This window comes from Botrytis fragariae, assembly GCF_013461495.1.
Source record: "Botrytis fragariae strain BVB16 chromosome Unknown tig00000054, whole genome shotgun sequence".
Lineage (NCBI taxonomy): Eukaryota > Fungi > Ascomycota > Leotiomycetes > Helotiales > Sclerotiniaceae > Botrytis > Botrytis fragariae.
In genome coordinates, this window is record NW_023500993.1 from 762181 (window position 1) to 774911 (window position 12731).

A 12731-nucleotide genomic window follows, 5' to 3' on the forward strand; every position below is an offset into this window, starting at 1 on the left:
AGTACGGCCAGAATCTAGATATCCAGGGTCTTTGGGCGACAGATCAGGAATCCACTCGACCTGAAGATTAGTACGACCTCACATTCCCATTAACCTATACATCCTAATCAAAATCAGACAGTATAGAGTACCAAGCATTCTAGCCTTAACAATAAGTAGGTATATATTAAAAACGGTCACTGTGATACGGCACAGTTCCTCCTATGTACGGTACAATACGTCTCGCTACTCCTACACACCCCCCTGAGTACCTACGTCGTGACAACACAGCTCGCTAATCATGTTGACTCCTTAGTACGGCGCAATACGGTTCTTCGGTCGTCTTAGCAACTACTCCTATGATACGTAAACATCTTTCTCCTTCCAGTTCCAGTCGATATCTTCTTTTGATATTTATCATTTATTTTCTTGATAACTCGGGTTCGAATTCAGACTCCAGGAACTCAGAAGATAAACGGTCATCTACTACGGTGCAATACAGTACGTTAGTGTCTCCAACAGTTTCTTGCAAGAATACTTAAGACTCCTTCTTCCCACTTCGACACAACCTCTTCTTCCGACATTACCTTCTTCTCCAACCGATCAATTATCAGGATCATTCGGAAAAGAAATAAAACAAACCTCCAACTTCCAAAAAGACGCATCCCTACTTCATATTCATTGATAGTCTTTGCCTCTTCCCGTTTCACCAGAAACCAATCTGACAGCATTACTCTTGTGCACTATCACAATATCCCACATCATTTCGACAATCCAAAGACTACCACAGAAAGTAACACGATATTCATCATGCAGAGCCCCAGAAAAATTGCGAAGATAAAATCTCCAACCTCTAAGCATCTCACCGGCAACCAGCCAGCGAGACCACATTCCAATGGCTCCTCCTCATACAGAGACACCCCGCCACAGAGTCCCATCATATCGGGGATTTCATCTCGCGGCTCAGACGCCCACATTCTGAACATGCCACGAGAAATCACTCACAAGATTTTCTCGTACCTGCTTATCAGCCCCATTCTCGGAACCGGTACCGCCATCACCACGATCGCAGATCCCGTCAAGAATGGGAAGCGAGTAGTCAACGTACCCAAGTACGAATTGCACCCAGCGATTCTCCGCGTTTGCAAGCAGATGTATCACGATGGCGTTCACGTGCTTTACCGGCAAAATGAATTTATCATGGATTGCACGAATTGGATATATCGGGACGATTCCAATGAAGAGCTAGGTGGAATCTATGAGTACACTAGCAGTTATGACTACGATTACTTTCCCATCACGACTGCTCTGAATGTTTCCCCACTGGCTCGATATGCCGAGCACTCTAATGTGGCTCCAACCGAACAGGATTGGGAATACCAGGGAAATGAATTCTTTTACGAACAGCCAAATTTGAATCGTCTCGTGGGTCCTCAAGCCCGATATGTTCGGAAGTGGAAAGTTGTTGTGCGTGGGGATGAGGGGCATTTCACGCATAGATTCGATGAAGCTGCATTGGCACAGTTCTGTCATGCTATCTGTCAATGTCCAGACCTTTCGTTGTCTTTCATCGTTTGCATAGAAAAAACCTCGGAACAGACCCAAAAAGCAACTCGTGCGGATTTTGCCAGACATTTGAGTTTTGGAGAAATATTCGCTCCTCTCAAACTATTGAGGAATGTGCAGAGCGTGGAGTTCAGAGAAGCACATTCGAATATCGATGAGGAAAAAGGTGGAGAAGAGTTCCCCGAGTCGCTCCCGGTTTATCTGGATGAGATTCATCAAATGGTCGACGACTCTGCAGCGACTCTCATATCGGGAGAAGAGAAGGACAAGTACATCGATTTAATGAAGGGGTCTTCGCCATTAGCCGATCCCATCAACCTAATGTGTGACGAGCTTGTGGCATATACCAAAACCTTTGGGAGCGTGCCCAAATTCAGACAAGACATAGATGTGGGCAGCTTAGATACTACCAACCAACACAAAAAGTCATACAATACGCTTGAGGGCACTCTCCGACAAGCACGAGCAACAGCATTGGTTGGGAACCTCAAAGTGTTCAAAACTTTACGCATGGAGCTGCTGTTAGATATCGAAAATGATCAGTTCCAGAGAATTAAGCGTTGTTTTTCCAAATTAAACGAATTCAACTTGCAGGATAGGGTCTTTCGCGGAATGCTGTGTCAAGGAGAATTCAACAACCGCATATATGAGGATCAGGGATTTATGTTGGATCTTAACAAGAATTCGCCCGAGACACGTCACTGGCGAGAGAAGATCACTAAAGCTCTTCTTTTGCTGGAAGATTATGCTGAATCTTTGGAAATAGACTTGAACAAGAATTCTATATACCGCCCAGGATATCGTCTTCGAAACCCTGGAGCCTATGTCAAGAATCCTGCAAGAGAGAAATTGTTGCGAAAAGTCAGAAAGGCACATAAATTTCGGGATTACGGCTTTTTCATACACTGCTTCCAGAAGGCCGTCAACCAGTTGAATGATCAATACATTGAAATCTTGAAGGCTAAACAAAATCTCTTCCGATGGGATGCTAGACCTGCTCCAAGAGGAATTGACATCCCTGTTGGGAACGTTAAGATAATTTTTGATCATGACATTGAACCGGTCGAATGGACTATTCACGATTTCGACTACAGTCACAAACCAGGAAAACGAGCACGGGAGACTACGAAGCAAGCGCCGTCACCTGCAAAGCGACAGCGTCGTTCGAGATAGCGGGTGGTGGTGGGGTAGTTTCCATGTGTATCAAGATACAGTTGTGGATTTCGGTATCTTGAAGCTGGAATATAGGAGATCTATTACGACGGGTATGTGATCTCGGAGTGAGAATTGTAATGCAGATAGGAAAATTGTAACTACCTGATTATGATACTTTCATACTTAATCCAATCAAGAATTATCAGGAAAACCAGCAATTGTGAAATGAATGAATGGCAAAGCGAAGTAAATTGAATTGAATTGAAGTGAAACAACAACATGTAATTTTGAGAACTCCAGGTTTTCATGAAGAGAAAATATGATCGCCATGATATGCACGCTAAGATTACTAAGCTCCCTCGATTTCCCAATCAAATACTCTAACAATAAAGGAAACAACACCCCAAACTCATTAATATCTAACCACCTCCCCCGCACCGTATTCCTTACAGCCTTCTTCATATCCAAACCATCATGTCATAAAGAATCTCTAATTCTCACAAACTCCAAATATCTAGCTTTAGTCCATCGTCTACAGCTCTTTCCAAATACCATCATTGGCCATGTACACATAACGAATACGAAATCCAAGACACCAATCGCGATAAATGTCTGCTTAACTCCAGTATCCAACCAATAACTCGCTGCAAATGTAAAGATACATCCAATGGTATTGTTTATGACGCTAACTCCCACCATACCCTCGAGTACCATTTCAGGATATGCATCCATGAGGTAAGACATAGACAAATCTCCCGCACAACCCCATCCAAAACCAATGAATCCAAGCCCGACGTATGGAGCTGGCCATGACCATTCGTATGCTGTACCGAGACCAAAGATAAACATTCCCATTGGTGAGAATATAGCACATGGATACATCATCCAGAGGCGATCTTCAGCTTCCAGAATACCATGACGATATTTCTTAGAGTACCAAAGTACGAAAACATCCGAAAGATAACCACCCCAGAAACAACCAATAATGGCGCCGATCAAACAAGGAACGTTCATAAGACCAGAGCTAATAGTGGTGTAGTTCCAAGGAGCCTCAGTCCAGTTATCTTCTTCAAGAGTAAGGTAGAAGGTAAGCCAGGCATCTTGGGCTCCCCATTGTAGACCACTGTACCAGACGGCTGGGAAAGTAAAAATTCGGAGAGTATGGAAGAGACGAGAAAAGTATTGTTTGAATCCAGTTCCCTTGAGGTTAGACGCGGGTGTAATTAGTTGAATGCGTTCGCGGAAAGACTTCTTGACGGGGGCGGTCGAAGGTGGAATGGGAGGTGTGTCGGAGGGAGTTGTGGCTAGAACTGTATCTTTCTCGTTGCTGTTACGAACTAGAGACCCCTCGATCTTGGCCTGGGACCCAACACCATCGATTGGAACTTCGTATGCAGATTCGGGACGGTCAAACATTGTCTCTTCGAGGGTAAAGTAACACACTAGTATGGTGCACGAGGAGATGATGACGGACCACCAACCAATCCATCGCCAGCCTAGAGGTCCCCCAGCAATATATCCAGCAATGATAGGACCTAAATAGGTACCAATACTAGTCGACAAAACGTATATACCTAGAACCGTTCCTCTTTGATGTTGAAAGAACAAATCCGAGAGGGAAAGCTGCACATTGGCCTCGGCGCAAGCTTCAGATGCTCCCACAAAAAGTTGATTCCAGATCGAGTCGCTCGTGGATTGCACGCGAGCCATCCATATAGCGCCAATGACTCCCAATGTCAAACAGATGATATAGGTGACCCTTCTTCCGTATAACCACGCAGCAGGCGAGATCAACAAAGTCCAATACCCAATTCCCACAAACAAAACTCCAGCCCCAGTATTCATTGCGTCGTAAGTGATTCCATATTCCTCATTCATACCATCTTGCGCCGAGCCCGCATCGTTCGAAGTAGCAGCCGTTAGACCTGTAATGAAACAAACCAGAAAAACATGCCAATATTTTCTTGTGCGAGACCAATTGAGTGGATCGAGCGGCGAGGAGGTAGGCTGCGGTTCCAAAACGATATTCCCATGTTTGAGAAGGTTGGAATTGTGGGATTGCTCGATATCTTCTACCAGTCTTGTGGTACCTGGAAGGAAATCTTCACCGTGCATATGAGTTGGGTCCATCGCCGATAGCGATTTCTATATCGTGGCTGAACCACGACAATAGAGCGACCTGATCTTTGCGGGCAGTCAATAATTGACTTGCGAACAATTGCAACAACAAACAAGAGGATAGAGAGTGAGGGAGAAAATTGAATGGAAGAGAGAAGACTTTAGGTAAGATGACGAAAGTAGGTACCAACAAACCTTAGGAAAATTAGATAAAGTTATAAGAATTTCCACTTGGATGTCTTATCTGTGCGATTCCCACATTATCATTATGAGATGAAAACTCTAGGGTTAAGGTTGGGAGTTGAACAAAAATTTTGTGCCCGATAAGAAGAAGATCGATGATCGAATTTCTCTCCACGCACGACTTACCGAAGTGTGTACGACACATTATCATATTGGTGTATTATCTTCCATCTTTCTGGGGTAAAAGGAATGAGAAGGAGAAGCAGAAGAAGATCTGTAACCGGTGAATATGTTCATTCGTATTCTCCGACTTTATCAGGATTGACACTGGATTAGAAACAAAGCATGGGATGTTGTTATCTGAATAGTTCGTAATATAAGTCTGAATGTCGGAGGTACAACCAGAGTTGGGATGAATAAGTCAGGTCTCAATTGATTGACTGAATTGTGCTCCGTATTTGGTGGAGCCTTATCGAGAGCTTGTATTGGAGGGAAGCGGGCTGACGATACCATGTACCAAATACCGATTGCTTGATTGAATTATATCCATGTTTAACTTCTGGCTAATCTACACTTACTGTCTACTAACGATTATCTAGCAAGATTTACCGTTCAACATTGAACTCTGTTGTCATGGGAGGATTCACTGGGCATCCACTGGGCATGCATCATTGTGCTTCTTCACCCCGTCGATCAGGATAAAAATAAATCTATTGTCAATACAATTGTAGACATATAGAGATCCATATTATACACACTTGCTACTGATTTGAGTTTATGGGGAATACGGTAGGTATACAGACTTTATTCCATCTCTCGGCTATCTCCCCTTCATCTATCTCCTCGTCTTTTCTATCCTGTCGAGCAGGTCTAGCTATCCTGAGAACTCGACTGAAGCTAACGAAGCTGACCATCCGGATACTGACATCCTATCAATTCGGACAGCTTGCTTGTACTTTCTCTCTTCAGCTTAGCAACGATATGACGGGAGGACCAACAGGACCCTGAACTTCCATCTCCCACTGTACCGCCTAGACTTACCAAGACAGGATCTGATGTACCGATACGATAAGAAGGATACTTGGTTTGCAGGAGCGATAAGACATTCTTCAACCACCAACTCGCAATCGATCCAATCTCGTCGGTCCTTCAATCTCTCGTTCGGGGCAAAAGCAATGATCCAATGCGAAAAGCAATCAAATCAACACTGCTTAATACTTGGACCTCGGGAGAACCGCATGAACCGCACGTAATCTCGCCCTGCGTCCACTGAGCTATCATCATTGCTGTCAGGTGGTCGAACACTGCATTTGATAGTTACACTCCGCCGCTGCAAAGGAATGAAGTTGTCTCAATTTATCTTTGAGTACAGTCATGGAATGATATCATCCCTTTACTTTGCGAGTTTGTAATACATAAACGCATGCCAGATAGGTTTCGTTGTTGAGAACATTAGCTTAACTAAGGTGGATCAATCATATGATCATACACTAAGTATATTTTACATTTCTCATCCCTCCTGTTCTCTTCTTCTCTTCCTCTCAACTAAGTAACAACCACATTTCACTACTCTGCAGAGTTTCTCATCCAAGAATCTTTGATTGCTAAAATCATTCGGCATACATCTGCAATTGACCTGAGTTAACAGTTTCGGAGAACCGTTCAACCACGACAAACTTTCGCAGATTCTCATCGACCAGCATTTTTGCTATTTTGTACCGTCCACTCGTCGACGTCGAATTTTAATACGGAGCTCGTCGAGCATAGCCAAACACACCCACCAGTCCCCAAACATACGCAGATGTTGAATCAATATGTCAACCTTATCCATATCTCATCCTGGCGCTCTAAATCCAAACGAAATAAACCGGTCATATCAAGTAATTACCGCGCCATTGCCAATCCAGAACTCAAAACCTTTGATCTGGTCCACAGGACTTGAGAGTCCCGACAATTATGGCAATGGCGTGAAGAAGGCCCACGTAATTATCGTGGGTGCCGGTATTTCCGGTTTACGTGCAGCATCGGTCCTACAACGTCATGGAGTTGGTGTAACAATCTTGGAAGGACGACCAGATCGCATCGGTGGTCGAATCCACACCAGTCGCAAATCTCCAAACGGGAAAGCTCGAGACATTGGTAAATACACCTGACCTAATAGGCAGAACAATATCTTCCGTTGTGGGTGGTTGAGACCACGGTCTTGACCACACAATGTGGGTTGTTTATCCTTTCCCCCGGCAAAAGTGTGCTTACTATATATACAGGTGCTGCATGGATGCACGAAACTTCGCAGAATAAATTGGTTCAGTTGATCAAGAAGCTTGATATCGAGTACTATTATGATGACGGTACACCTCTGTACTTTACCAAGGAAGGAAGAGCAGGATCTCAATTCAAGGCGAAGAAAGTAGCTGATGAATTTGCTGACTACTGTGAGCACTACTTTGAAACTCATCCTCATGCTCCTGATCGCTCTGTGAAAGAGTTCATCCATGAATTCGTAGAGAATCATCCTTTGATCACTAACAGTGAACGCAAATGGGCTCCCCAAGCCATTCGTGAGGTAGAACTTGTGAGATATCCCAATGCTCCGAATCATAATGCAAAACTAACTTCATAATTGTAGTGGATCGGTACATCCATTGAAGAAGCCTCTTCTAAATACTTGAGCTATTTCGTAACCGAGAGAAATCTATACATGAAGGGTGGATATGATAAGATAGTCAATTGGGCTGCCAAACCCCTTCAGAAGGATCCCGAGACCATAAAAATGGGAGAGATTGTCAAGAATATTCAATGGGGTGAGAGCGACAATTCGATAGTGGTCGAGACTTTGAAAGGGGACAAGAAGTCTACTTTCAAAGCTGATGCTATTGTTGTCACCGCACCACTTGGTTGTTTGAGGAAGAAAATGATCAACTTCGAACCAGCTCTCCCTGAAGATATTCAGGAGGGTATTGACAACTTTTCCTACGGAGCCCTTGGAAAGGTTTTTGTCGAATTCGAAGAGGTGTTCTGGCCAAAGGACAATGATCAATTCATTTACTACCCGTCCCCTCTCCCAGAGGGTACTCCAATTGATGAGTAAGCAAATTCTTCCCCAAGCTATCGATTTCCAAGACTAATTCCAAATAGGTCTTCGATCTTGTCCTATGCCACTGTGACTTCCAATTGTTGGATCATGTCTGGCACAAAGGAGCTCTGCATCCAAATCGCCGAACCTCTTACCCAACGAGTTGAAGCCATGACCTCAACCAAGGACATCTATGCCTTTTTTGAGCCGCTGTTCAAACTCATGCGTACAGAACCCTACAAGGATCTTCCTGACCTCCTCAACCTCGAGACAACCCACTGGACCCAAGACCCTCTCGCGGGATTCGGATCCTATTCTGTCGAGAAAACCGGCGACGAATCCGAAATTTTGATCGAAGCCCTCGAAAACCACAATCGCAGTCGTCTTCAATTCGCCGGTGAACATTGCACTATCGTCGGAAACGGCTGCGTCCACGGAGCATTCGAGACGGGAGAGGTTGCGGCTAGGAACCTCTTGGAAACACTCGGAGTTGCATATGATGGGAATGATACTACGGCTCGAAGTGTCTCCCCTTGAGCGTAAGCGTTTCTCGTGTCTAAGAGGTGAGATGAGATGAGAGTGATGACTTGAACTTGCTACGTATTCCTTAAATGGCTTTCGTGAGACTTGTTAGTTTTTTGACTTTATGCGTCTTGATTTATTTGATCTTTAGTTTTTGCTCTTTTTATTTAGTTATATCATTGTTTGCTACAGTCATTACCGTTATCATAGCTATGGCTATTATGTTTGCTATTACCTATACAAATTAACATACACATCGCGATACTACTTGTTCCACTTTACTACAAAAGATCGAATGTGAGTTGGCGCGTCTACTTCGATTTTGTATCTTGAGACAAGATGTTTAGGAGAGTTGAGCTGGTATCTGCCTCGTTCCCTTTCCATAGCATCATTGCTTGCTTGGTATCTTGTTTTCGTCTTTTTACATAACACTGTGATTGTATGCATATTCGACTCTTTGTCATTGAGAAGCTTGTTCTGATGTTCCGTTTTGAGGTAATAATACTTTTTTCTTCACTGCGCTAGACTTCTCCTCAGGGCAATATATTGTATTACTGCCTATCCAGCGCCAAACTTATTAGCTATTGAACTAGATTTCCGATTTGCACATCCGAACCATTCATCTAGCAAAGCCATTGTAAAATACAAGCTTCACGCCAATACGAATAGAATCTTGCAAGACCTCGCATTCACAACAATACACCCTTCACTGGTACAAATTTCCTTTTGCTGCAATGGATAGGGCGTATGTTATTAATAATCCTACCGAAGGAACCCATGTCATATCCCCTCCTTGGTGAGGATTCTTGGAAATAGTGATTATGACGAGGAACATTCGCGTGTATTTCCATAGTTGGAAGTAGCTACATATATGTTGAAGAGATTGAGAGTAATTTATCAGATGTAGTTTAGGCTTCCAGAATCGGAACGTGATAGATTTACGAAGAGAGAAATTCTGTTCATCGGTGCGGTGTCTGCTGGGGAGATGAGTATGCACTTATTTTGTGGATGAAGGTATTGATGGCTAGGTAGACTCGAGGTAAACTCGAAGTAGGTCATTGTGTATTTGTATCAGAATGTGTTTTTGTCAAAATCTCTTTCCTTGGTTAATTGCTTTATCTCATATACATGTGCACATAGATCGTATCATCTAAATTATAAAAAAAGCACAAACACTCCAATTCTCTTCATTTTACATTCACCTCCCCCAAATCCCCTTCAGAAACCTCTCAATGAGTATCTCTAAGGCAATTCCATAAACAACTTCAACAACTTAGGATAATTTGGAGTTCCCAATCCAGTTGCTGGATCCCATCCCTCTACCGCTGCAAATCCCTCTGTTCCACACCCGACATTTGTTCCGTTAACAATATCATTCAATGCCCCTGGATTTTTATAAAGCGTTGGGTTGACAAATCCAATTGGTCCCTTGCCCTTTGCGAATCTCTCCTCGTTGATCAAATTAAAGACCGATGCGAAGAGTGGAGATGCAAGACTGGAGCCAAACCAATGCTCATCGATACCAGCAGTATAAGCTCGGAATTCTGCACCGTTGGCGGCAATATCTGGGTAACCACGTCCAATACGGTTGTAGATACCCTTTGTTGTGTTGACGTCGACTTCGAATTCCGAGTAGTATGGATATGTGAGCTTGGCTCTCTCAAAGTATTTCTCTACTGCGGATTTTTGGTAAGATGGGATGGGGAAATAGTTAGAGAAACCGCCTGCGCTGGTGAAGTTTGAGGCGCTACCGCCGAGGTTGACGTGCATGACGGATTCAGCATCATTGACGGTTTGATCGGCGTAGAGCATGGTTCCGCCGACGGAAGTTATGTATGGACAGTTACCAGGGTATTGGGGGTTGAAGATTTTGCCCTCAGAACCAAGACATCCATTTGCGTTGCCATCGCCAGGGAAGGAAGCAACTCCGTAATCACCGGATGCAGTAAGGATTGAGTGGCCTTGAAGACCGAGTTTCATGAATTCGTTGCATTGACGTTTTGTATAGGCAATTGGAAGATCGGCTTCGGCCTGACCATAGGATGCAGAAATGACCTTGGTAGGTTTGAAGATTCCGCATTGGCGCGTTCCGTTGTACCCACCAGGTTGGGGATCAGGGTAAACGGGATCGATTGATGGGTCATCTCCGGTCTCGCCGTATGCGCTGTAGCTACAGTAGGACTAAAGGAAAATTAGCGATGGTTTCATTGTAAAATTTGATTAACTTACTCCGTCAAGTGCATCAAGGAAAGTATTGAACAGATTGGTCGTTGCAACTTCTTGTGGCTCGTAGATTTGATCATCTACTTGGTAGAGGGTGACAGTCTGGGGATAGATAAGAGCAAACGCCATATCGATATCGATGTCAGACTCGCCTCCATTTAGTTCACTGTTGGCCGGTACGGAGAAATTTGCACCATCAATGAGTGCCGGGATGGGGTAAGTTCCTTGAGGAACCCAAGGAGCGTACTCTGCATAAAAGAGATCGAGATCTGACTTAGCAAAGTAATCTCCTTGCTCGTATAATCCGAGTGAGTTGCCTGAAGCATTCAAGGTGGCAGTAGGGATTTTGTACATGGCCTTGATACAAACGGGTGTCATGTTCGAACCACAACCTTGGAGGTCGCTTGAAAGATTGGCAGCTGAAGGTGGTGTCCACTCATAAGCTTGTGAAGATGGATTGCCCTTTGCAAGACGATTCTTTCTCTTGGAAAGGTAAGGTGTGGATCTCTTAGTTTTCACGCTTCTCTTCTTGACTGGTGCAAGCTTGACACCAGGTGTGATGTAATCAATATGTGGTACTAGATGCTCTGGAAGATGATATCTAGAGTCAGGTCAGTAAAGTAATCTTTCAAATTTGTAATGAACAAACGTACTCATCGCATCCGACTCGAACACTTGAACTAAATTTATGTTCGTGTTCATGAAACTCGGCATTGAGTAAACGTTCGGCTTCTTCAACTGAAGCATCAAATGCTAACCACCCTTTATTTTCGTAATGAGAGATTCGAGAATGATGAATTCCGGACGAAGCAAGCCAGGCTTTGACCGACTTAAGGGTTTCCTCTGGAGGGGCGAACTTGTCGTGGACTTCTTTTGGGGACCAATATTTGCCATAATTAGCAGATTCTGGATCAGAACTAAAAGTTATTAGCATCAATTGGTTCAATTGAGTTCCTCCCTCTGGGGCAATTCACCGAGAGACTTACAGCTCCATGAGGTATTCATAGCCATTGTCAAGATTGGTTTGTGTCAAACCAATTCTCATTGGCACAATTGCACTTCCTTCCAATCGGGAGCCCTTCACCCAATCTGATGGTGGTGCATTTCGCTTTTCATGCACTACATGCTTGACTGAGGAGGGGGCAGCATTTACAATTGCTGCAATGGCAAGAGAGACAACAGATACTGGCACCAACATCTTGAAGGCCTGAATGAGAAGACACAAGCGTGAAGAGGATCATGTTGAAAGGAGCGGAAAATGGCCCTTTTAACTTGTCCGGTGATCGACCATTTGGTCGTATAATTTTGAGATGAAATCTAATGGTACATGATAATATGCAGTACCTCCTGCAGTTTCCCATGCTTGATATCGGATAAGAATGATAGTTATGGATCTCGTATATTGTGCCGATATCTAATCAGGAAGGTAGTAGAGCGGGGAATGCATGGAACCCCATCTTTGGTACAACCTTACCAATAATAACTGGCGGGATTGATCTTATTGTACCTGAATGAAAAAGCTTATCATATTGATGAAGACGGGATGCGGTCCTGTACTGAAGCTTTCCTGCAGTAGCCGGGCCAAGATTCTGGATAAGCTTTCATTCTCCGAAGCTTGTTCTTTGCCGTTTGCCGATATCAATTACATGAATCTTGGCTGTAAGCAGGCACAGAGGTGCAACGGTAATGGTACGATCAGGATATTCGTGATAGGGCCGCGCGTCAAAATCATGATGGTTGAGACAATCGAGCTTTGCGTGAAGCATACCAAAATAAGATACCGAAAGGAGCACTGGGTGAGTTATTTCGAACCAAGTGAAAGGGCGTTTTCCCTCACCGGACGTAGGTAGCTAGCTTACTCTGAGAGCTGCAATCCATTTGCGATAAGACCGGGCATCAAGTTAGAGTT

The 12731-nt window shown here is 44.0% G+C and overlaps 4 protein-coding genes across 4 annotated transcripts; 2 read left to right on the forward strand and 2 right to left on the reverse strand.

The window, feature by feature from the left end:
* Positions 1 to 789: 789 nt before the first annotated feature.
* Bfra_005006 (uncharacterized protein) lies at positions 790 to 2718 on the forward strand (the record flags this gene model as incomplete). Its single annotated transcript, XM_037335394.1, has 1 exon — positions 790 to 2718. The coding sequence occupies one exon, from the start codon at positions 790 to 792 to the stop codon at positions 2716 to 2718; it is 1929 nt and encodes a 642-aa protein (XP_037192489.1).
* A 459-nt stretch (positions 2719 to 3177) lies between these two features.
* Bfra_005007 (uncharacterized protein) lies at positions 3178 to 4830 on the reverse strand (the record flags this gene model as incomplete). Its single annotated transcript, XM_037335395.1, has 1 exon — positions 3178 to 4830. The coding sequence occupies one exon, from the start codon at positions 4828 to 4830 to the stop codon at positions 3178 to 3180; it is 1653 nt and encodes a 550-aa protein (XP_037192490.1).
* Positions 4831 to 6815: 1985 nt separating this feature from the next.
* Positions 6816 to 8614, forward strand: Bfra_005008 (uncharacterized protein; the record flags this gene model as incomplete). Its single annotated transcript, XM_037335396.1, has 4 exons — positions 6816 to 7140; positions 7269 to 7576; positions 7631 to 8088; positions 8140 to 8614. The coding sequence occupies 4 exons, from the start codon at positions 6816 to 6818 to the stop codon at positions 8612 to 8614; spliced, it is 1566 nt and encodes a 521-aa protein (XP_037192491.1).
* A 1227-nt stretch (positions 8615 to 9841) lies between these two features.
* Positions 9842 to 12020, reverse strand: Bfra_005009 (putative protease s8 tripeptidyl peptidase protein; the record flags this gene model as incomplete). The annotated part of the gene is made up of 4 exons (XM_037335397.1): positions 9842 to 10780; positions 10829 to 11423; positions 11476 to 11739; positions 11809 to 12020. 4 exons carry the CDS (start codon positions 12018 to 12020, stop codon positions 9842 to 9844), a joined length of 2010 nt encoding a protein of 669 aa, XP_037192492.1.
* Between the last annotated feature and the right edge of the window lie 711 nt (positions 12021 to 12731).